General features: G+C 38.0%; 1 protein-coding gene across 1 annotated transcript; it reads right to left on the bottom strand.

Annotated features, from left to right (window-relative positions):
* Positions 1-990: 990 nt before the first annotated feature.
* LOC129762478 (mucin-2-like) lies at positions 991-2,613 on the bottom strand. The gene has a single exon (XM_055760764.1). The coding sequence runs from the start codon at positions 2,567-2,569 to the stop codon at positions 1,310-1,312; it is 1,260 nt and encodes a 419-aa protein (XP_055616739.1). The 5' UTR covers positions 2,570-2,613; the 3' UTR covers positions 991-1,309.
* Between the last annotated feature and the right edge of the window lie 7,062 nt (positions 2,614-9,675).

Below are 9,675 nucleotides of genomic sequence, written 5' to 3'. Positions count from 1 at the left end.
CGCCCGTACCCGTGGTTGCTTGTAATGAATAGCTGTTTGCTCCGGGAGCGCAGACAAAATGTATGGGAAAGTAGGGAATTCTTTCTTCCAATTTTTCATCAATTTGAACTTTATATGAGCTGAAAACCCGTAATGTGTAGCATATAAACAATTGCTGAGGATATTTCCTATCAATGTGTTTATTTGGAACCAAAATCCATTCATTAATTGAGGAGGTATTAGCGTTCAAAAACTGAACACTTTTTCACGCCGAAATATTGACATGGGCCCCTATATTGAAAGGTTAGACGTAGTCCTACGTCAAAAGTGGATTGCATAATATAATTGCGTAGTTCTACGTCGAAAATATGCAGTCGTTTCCTAGATACAATCCCTTACAATTTTTTCTCAAAGTTTTGTCACCTTCTTTTTTTTGCTTGGGCAGTGGTCTCAAAGTTTTGTCCGACAATGTATATCTTTCACACTACACTTCTTATAATTAATTTCTTTCTGGTTGTTACAATACTCAGGAAACGTTTCATTGAGATAACGTCGCCGGATAACACCTTGGTCCTTGGTCCTATTTGTATTGTTCCGGGTAGGTTTCTTCAATTTGGTGCACTGCTTCGCGCCTCCAACCTCGAATCCTCTGGTTAACAGTGGATGGCTCTTGGTCCGGAATGAGAGGTTCCTTCCTACGTCAAGTTCCGCTTTGCTCGATTCGAGCTTATACTATTACCAAATATAAAGGTCCCGTGTGAGGGCGTCAGTTACATTTGAAGCCGGTGGGAGTTTTTTTAAAAAAAGATCTACGCTAGCTCTAAACGGGGTCAAAACGAGAACTGATTTTATTTATATTTACACAACCGGATAGATCTCACGAAGCGATTGAGGACAAGCGACCAGAACTGATCAACAGAAAAGTGTTGTATTCCATCATGACAACACGAGAGCACTTAGTATCAATACATCCTTTAATAATAATCAATGAATCATATTTATTGAGCAGCCTTACACATTTGCACATATTGAAGATACATAAAAATCAGATTTTAATTTCTTTTTACTTATATCATACACCTTTTGAAGATATTTTCCTCTACATGCAAAATTTCGATGATTCCTTATCGTTTTGCCAGATACGGCTGTGGTAATCGAGCCATATCTGTTTCTATTTGGATGAAACAACGATGCACTTGAACGTAAATTCAATGTATTCACCACTGGCGGTTTTTTAGACCATTTTATATGTTACACAGCTCTGTGTTACTGGATGATAGAAACAGCTATTCTCGTTCCATATGAAAGAAGCATACGTTGCGGTTGGATCTCAAGCTGCCGGTGTGGTTATGTACGGACAGGAATAATTCTTGGTGCACTGAGACTGACCTGGGTTGAAATGCCATCCTTCGATGCAATGGAAAATGTACTCTAGGAATTTGCCATCAGCTGTTCGCAGACAATATTTATATGATCCACAATCGAGTTTGTCATAGTTGGGAAAAGCCCCTGTCGTTGTGCAAACAAATTTCTCTACACTTGGCGTCGTCAAAGGGGGTGACTGGGTGGGTGGTATTTCAACTGGACAGATGTAGGATGCTGCAGGAACACATATCTTACTGGCCCAGGAAAATAATTTATTCGTTGGACACCTCGCTAGGGTGGCAACTTTGGTTCCATCTATGCGTTCCGTGCAAATGTAGTAGGTTTTGCAATCTTCTGACTCCGAATTTGGGAAACGCCCCGTTGATGTACAGAAAAACTGGTCTGGATCTTCAGTAGAAGTAGTAGTAGTAGGAGTAGTAGAAATAGTAGTAGTAGTAGTTGTTGTTGGAGTAGTAGAGGTAGTCGTCATTCCTGGACATTGGTAGCGATCTGTTGATAAGCATCTTCCGTCGTTTGGCGAATAAATAGTTCCCGCGGTGCATTTTGTTAACGTTGCTTCCAATGTTCCATCCGGCGTTGTTGTACAGATGTAATAATCTTTGCAATCCGAGGAAATTGGATTTGGATACGATCCTATGTTCGAGCAAACGAAATCAACTGGTCCAGTTGTTTGTGTTACGGGCGTAGTAATTGTGGACTCCGTTGTTGTTACAGTGTTAGGACAAATATAAGAGGATGCCACCACACATTTGTTCTCTGTCCAGGAAAATATAGTGGACGGCGGACAAATTGTAAGTGTGGCGACAAATTCATTTCCCGAAATTGGTTCGCAGAAATAGTAAGATCTACAATCCATTGCCTCCTTGTCAGGAAAGCGCCCTTGGGATGGACACTTGAACTGATCGGATGAATTTACGTCTTCGCCAAAATTATTATCCGATGCAGCATCACACTGGTTATCCATACTTGGGACACATTTCTGTTCTTTATTTGAAAATACTTGATCATCAGGACACTCATACCTCATTGCATAAAACTGTCCAGCGGTGTTGCTAACACAATACCAAAAAGAAGTACAGTTTTCTTGGTATATGGCAAAAAATCCTTCTTTAAAACAATTATATTCGAATGCTTGGCAGTAATGAACATTAGTTAGTAATGCAAAACAGAAAAATATCACTAGTTTTTGTGCAATATTATCCATGATGAAGTGCAAAGTTGAAAATGAAACACGCGGCTGCTCGGTAATCGGGCCAAATCCAAATTATGACTGAATTTCGTCTTTTCATGAACAACTTTATAAAGGGTATTACGCGCTACAAGATAACGATATTACGACAATAAAAAGAAATTATTCCTTTTCAAACAGATATTTTCGAGGTGTCTTCATAAACGAAGAGTGATTTCATCATAGATAACATTGCCATACCTTGAATTAGATTTTTTCAAGATCATATACTTGATATGGAACACTGATTTGCGATGTGTCTGAAATTCGGATTCAAAACCCTAATCATCACTGCAATCGGTATTCTAGGAATGATTCCAATATATACCCCATATTTGTTCAACTTGATAACTTGCTTATCGTGGTCAAATATTATATTGGAAGCAGAGATTTCGTGAATTGGTATTACACATTATAAATTCATTATCGCCGCAAATTGTTCATTATCACTTTTTATGATACCTTTGTACAATTTGCCGTGATTTAAATTTAGTGATAATGTCCGATGAAACAATGGTAGTGGACACCCGACTGAAATTCGTAGTAAATCTATTTGCGGTCAAGGATAATGAACTTAACCCTTTGCGGTCGTATTAAATTTGGGTGTGGGTGTCGTACTGGTCGGAATTATTTTTCGTTGAAAAAGCAGAGATACATGCAAGATTATGAAAAATGAACACTTAATTTTTTTACCGTCATTTACTATATAATATACGTATTAACTTAACAATGTGTTTCAATGTGATGTTTTTATATAAAAATCATATTTTATAATTCGTCTTCATGTGAAATCTTTTGAAACAGTCTCCAAGAGTGAGTCATATGAAGTATAATCAATACATTATTTTATTTTTATCATCCGATGAATATGAGACTCTTTTGCCATTGATGCAATAAATGTGTAATTAATGCCAGCGATGTGTATCCGAAATGATCAGAACTTTTCACTTTGAGCAAACAAAGATTTCGCTTGAGACACCTATGCGGTTATTCAAATAACATGAGACATTTATGCAAACAATAGTTCTGATGCTTATGAATCTTTTCCATCACACCAAAGTGTTACAATTACTAAATTCTGTTGTTATGATTTTTGTCCCACATTCCTATGCATTCAACGCACTGTGCGTTGTTTTTGACGTAGGACTACGTCTAACCGGAAGATATAGGGGGTGAAATGGAAATCTAGGCACTGAACAAGTAGGAAAAAATGCAAGATTTGGAACGCTTATAACTCGAGCATTTCTCAATAGATCGCAAAGGTTTTTGCATCAATTGATAGGAAATATATCTACGCATCTATCATAACGAATAACATTTAATTTTTCTTGAGATAAATAATTGAATAATTGTGAAATATCAAGCATTGTTAAAATGCACTATGTGCCCATTTTTGATAGGTCCATTTTATGCTCCTCAAATCGCACCGACCAAAACGGGCAACCAGAGCAGCAGCGAAATAGAATGAAGCACGATTGGAAAGGAAAAAGAAAAAAATGAACGAAACATTGGTCGCAGTCTCACACATGCGTAATTCTCGAGCCAGCCAGACAGCTTAAAAATCCCCGCTCCGCTGCCGTAACGATCATTCTTTGTGTGGACACCGACTGAACAACATCGTTGCTGGACGAGCTGGACGGCGAGGGATCGAGTGCCTTTCTCAAGGCAAGAGGGCGGAGGTGGTAGCGCTGGAGTAGAATAGAGTAGAGTTTTCAAAGGGCCTTTCTCAAGGCTAGAGACGAATGAACTGTAAAAGTTTAAAGTCTCTATAATACAATACCTTCCTTCCTTCCGTAACGATCATTCTCATTCAAACCGTACACCACATCGGTTCGCATCACAACACATCAACAAACCAACCCAAGCAGCCATGTCTGGACATGGTAAAGGAGGAAAAGTGAAGGGGAAGGCAAAATACCGCTCGAATCGTGTTGATCTGGAGTTCCTCGCAAAGGTAGCTAGGCCGAGCGCGTTAGTACCAGTGCACCAGTCCACCTAGCCGGCGTTATATAGTTTCGGCCGCCGAAGTGATCGAGTTGGCTGGTAAAGCAGCTCGCGACGATAAGAAAAACCGCATTCAGAACAGAACACATCAAGACAACAACAGGCAGTTGCAGCGAGTGGCGAGTGGCAAACGCAATCGCAAAACGGCATCAGGTAGCAGAAGAAAAAAAGTTTGTTGTTTATACAAACTGCTTTGGAGACAAATCCAGAACAAGGCGGCATCGAGGGCGTTCGAAATGGTTTTTTTTTTAAACCAAGATTTCTAAGTTTTCTAAATTGGAACCATTCCATAAAACAAGGCGCTTTTCAGGGCCATTAAACCTTCCAAAAAAGAGTTTAGGAAATACAGTTCAATGCTTTCTAAAACAATATCCAAAATAATAATAAAACACAAATTGATTTTTTCATAATTTGCTCGCCAAGATATGATGAGTATGTGAATTTGGCAGTTGTTCTGAGCTTATCGATTTTCACCAATTCTTAAATTGCTTCTAGATTGAAAGTACAGTAATTTACACTTATCTCGAAATTTAGCTAATTGGATGGACCTGTAATGCGACATATTTAGTTGGACATTTTTGTAAACATAGAGTTCGGGGTCCAAACTATGACCCCACATGGAATGTCGACACTGTACCACTGCCATCGCAAATGTTCAATTGCAGGTTAAAATTACCTCCAATCCGATAATGAGTGGTGGTAATGCGACGTGCCATTGAATGTAATTTACTGTAAAATATGTCATAAGCTGGATGGGAAGAAATTTTCCAACTGTGAAAGCTGTGGCGAGTGGCAAATGCAATCGCTAAACAGAAAGGTTTAGCCGAACAAGATGGGGATATCGAGTGATAACAAAACAATAAACTCTTTAGATTGAAGATAATTTTGTGTTCCTGAAAAGGACCCTTTTTAGCCTGCATGTGAATCCAACGAGCGAACAAATCGTAATGAATGTATTTTTTTGCCATCGCTACCTTTTAACGCTCATTCGTTCGTCTCGTTGGACTCGCCCCTTTGGCTGAGTCTGCCGATTTGTCTCTATCCTGTGAGTGTGTACCGCTAGAGTATGAAACACGCGGACCCCAAAAAAATATCTTATTTTCTTTCAAACCGTAAACCCGTGTGGTTGTACGGCATCGGCATCGTGGACGTAACAAAGGAGGACAAGTTAAGGGAAAGGCAAAGTCTCACTCGAACCGTGCAGGTCTCCAGTTCCCTGTTGGTCGCATTCACTGATTGCTCCGCAAGGGTAACTAGGCCGAACGGATTGGTGCCGGAGCACCAGTATACCTAACAGCGATTATAGAGTTTCGGCCGTCGGAGTGCTCGAGTTGGCTTGCAAAGCTGCTCACGACAATTAGAAAACCCGCATCAAGAACAGAGCAGCTTCGGTTCGGCGCTCATCAAGGCAACAATTAGTTTCAGTGAGTGGCAAAGTATTTCTCCGGCACGTCGCATTAAATGTAATTTACTGAACAATATGTCACAAGCTGGATGGGAAGAAATTTTCCAACTGTGAAAGCTGTGGCGAGTGGCAAACGTAATAGCTAAACAGGAAGGTTTAACCGAACAAGATGGGAATATCGAGTGATAACAAAAACACAACACCAAAGGTTCTTTTCAGAACCATCAACATATTCATAAAGAGTAAACAGTAAACTAATCCATGTTTCAGGTAGATAGGTAGGTATTCACGTAGGAGAATAAAATAAAACAATATATTTAAAATATATATTTAACAAAAGCTGTCCCCTTTGTATAGTCCTACGTCACTCCGGTTATGTCCCCGACATTACCCACCCGTCTTTTTGTGGGTGACTACTTTGTTTGATATTGAGTACCGTTATCTATTAGTCATAGGATCACCGTATTAATTCGTGAATAGGTTCACTAAACATCAAGCTTCGTTTAGGAAAAGCATAAACTTATACTTGGTTCAGTAAAATATAAGATTAGCATGGTTTCATGCTTGTGCACCCGTGGCCGAGTGGTTAGCGTTTCACATTATCAAGCCGGGTGTTCGGGTTCGATTCCCGATCTGGCCGAGGGATTTTTCGTCAAAGAAATTTACTTCGACTTGCCCTGTGGTCACGCGTATTCTAAAGCTTACCCCTCGGAATACATTCAAGGCGTGTTATTTGGCTTAAGAAATCTCAACTAAGTATTAATAATTGACGCTAATTAATACATACGTTGAGACGGCAAGAAGAAGAAGATGGCGTGATTCTTTTAGCAAGCAGCAGAGCGTTTTCTGGATGGGGAAAGATAAGGACTCCGAGCGGGAATCGATCTCCATCACTGATGATTGTTGCGTGGACGTTATTATTCTATAATAAACAGACAAAGAAGGTTAATTGAGGGGCGCTGAGTTTTGAGCTCACGATCGATCGATTAGTAGACAATTTTTTGCCAACAAAATCAATAGCGAATCCAATTAGCCTTATCAACCAGTTTTCATTTGATTCCCATAACTTTCCTGTGTGACCATTCAATACAAAGATATCGTTGTTTGAATGAAAAATTTCTTCTTCGATGATTAATTGTTCAATAAATAATGATAGCATCCAAAATCGGAAGGCAGGGTTTTAGGACTTTTTTGAAATCGATGCAAAAAATTTGAATAATTTTTTGTTTCGTCAATGTAGCAAATTATCCTCGTGTAGAATTTATTGGAGTTTTCTAAACTGTTTTTCGATTTGCGGTGCGATCATTATTAAATGAAAAATTAATCATCAAAAACGAAGCGAAGATTTCTCATTCAAGAAAAAAATATACCTCTGTATTGAAAGATCCTACAGGTTACAGAAATCAAATGATAGCTTATTAATAAGGCAAGTTGGATTTGTTGTTAAATTTGTTGGCAAAAAATTGTATTAGTTCACAAAATCTTTGAAAAAAATCCCGATATTTTTATGTTTTTATTTCTTCCCGATATTTTTGTCTACTACATCTACACACACCAAGATAAAAACATGTTCGTAAAATTTTCGAAAACTTGAGAGTTTAAACTTTAAAACGATGTACATCCCCCCTTTATGCGTTCATTTTATGTACAAAAAATATATTTTATTTGTAATGAATAAGAACTCACAGGAGGGTTGTGTCCGAGTCACGACCGCATAGGCTATCTGTCACATGCTTATTTTGAATATGTTTGAAAAAACTCTTAAACTCGTTAAACTCTTTGATAATAATTTGGAGGCCCTGAAAAAGTTTTGTTTGATTGTTGGATATTGTTTGTTCACTCCACCAGTGTACCCTGCAAACATTAAATCGTATAATTTTGCACGTGCCAAGTCTTACAAGAAATCCGAATAAATCATAATCGCATATAATATCAATCAAAGTATGTGTCGTGTATATTTGAAATCGCATAAAATGCAAAAACTCTATTTTATATACCATTATCAAATTAATTCGCAATTCGGTATAATAAACATCAGTTTTATGATGTACATTGTCGTAAAATATATTTAATCCGCATCATATGCGTATATTACGCTGATGCAGTTTGTGTGTCGTATAAGCTTATAATTTAAATCGATTCAGTACTGTAGTAAATCGTGTTGCATGCTGAAGAAAATCATGAAACAGTAAATCATATTAGATCTTAATAAAGAACATATTACATCATATCGAAATGTCAATGAAATGCTGATTCACTCGAAAGTTTCAAGCGCTGTTGAATTGAATTTCAGATAGCCGCACGACATAGCTGGTGGATGATAATCCAGACGACTAGAGTTCGAACCCATATCGGAGCAGTTTTCACTAAAAATCAATCTGTGCCATTTCAAACATTCATATTCCACGCCCAACACAAGTCAATCAAACAATTATTATTTCTACAAACATAAATACTCATATATAAAAATGGCGATTCGTGAGGCTATAATAAACATTTCACGAAAATATTTTGTGCCATTTGTTTTTTTTTCTATGGTGCGTATTAGGTGCTTTGACAATTCATGAATATATTCACATTAGATCGCAATTCAATACAACATAATCGCTATTATAGCCGGTCAAAGTTGCATATTCATCCAAACAAATTCGGTAAGCATTTGCCATGTATGTATATGGCCTCCACTTTTGCATGCATATGCCAGTTAGGCGCATTATATGCCAACCATTTTAGGGCATATGATGTTATATAAACGCTTGTTATGCGATTTCATGTTTGCTGGGTAACGTCCGAGTGATGATGACAGAAGGATGGTAATTAGTCGTTGGATGGCGCATATCACGATAGAAGATGCCGAAGTGGGATGAGATATGATAAAACCCACCCTTTGTGGCCCTGGACGTGATGGCTCCTGTGTTATAAGATAATTATCATTACCGAACACAATTATCAATTCCTCTCACCACAAAAACATGCCACTCTATTATATAGAACATATATTTGAAATGGAAAAGGTACTTTTCCTTAATAATTTTTACTTTTTAAGTGTGTTTATAGAACCCATTGCTATGCTCGTTACAAAACCAACGGAACACGATGCTATATGCCTCAATGCGAATTCCAATTGGACTAACAACACCTACTACGATATGTAGAGCATATGGGAAGTCACTTTTTCGAATACTCCTTTACCTTTTCAATTTTTCTCGCCGCATGAATTTTCTTTGAGTAAAGATGAACACTTAAATCGCACGATCCGTTCTCGAGCAGGAACGCTCATTTATTTTTATGTATGTGATTTGAAATAAATCGTTTCATATTTGGAGTCATTTTCAACAAAACCGCTTCCGTATTCAATTTTACACTTACATCGCCGTTTTCCCCAGGCTATTTGGTTTAGAAGTCTGTGTTAGGGAAACACATTTCAATGGGAGTAAAAGTTCCTCCAAGAAAATAGATATTTTTGCATTTTTCATCAATACAAAAAGCACAAAACTATCCATTTGTAAGGTCGTGTACACCAGTGAATAGATAATGTGAAAGTCATGACCATAGCAAAAGAGCAAGACCCCATTACTAACTGACAAATTTCAGGAAGGTCTATAGAATCGCGTGGATCATCCGCTCACGGATAATCGAGGTTCTACTGTATTTGCAATGCAGATTTCCTCAG

The sequence above is a fragment of the Toxorhynchites rutilus genome, chromosome 1, assembly GCF_029784135.1.
Source record: "Toxorhynchites rutilus septentrionalis strain SRP chromosome 1, ASM2978413v1, whole genome shotgun sequence".
In the NCBI taxonomy this organism is placed as follows: Eukaryota; Metazoa; Arthropoda; class Insecta; order Diptera; family Culicidae; genus Toxorhynchites; species Toxorhynchites rutilus.
This window is presented reverse-complemented; position numbering and strand designations above follow the sequence as displayed.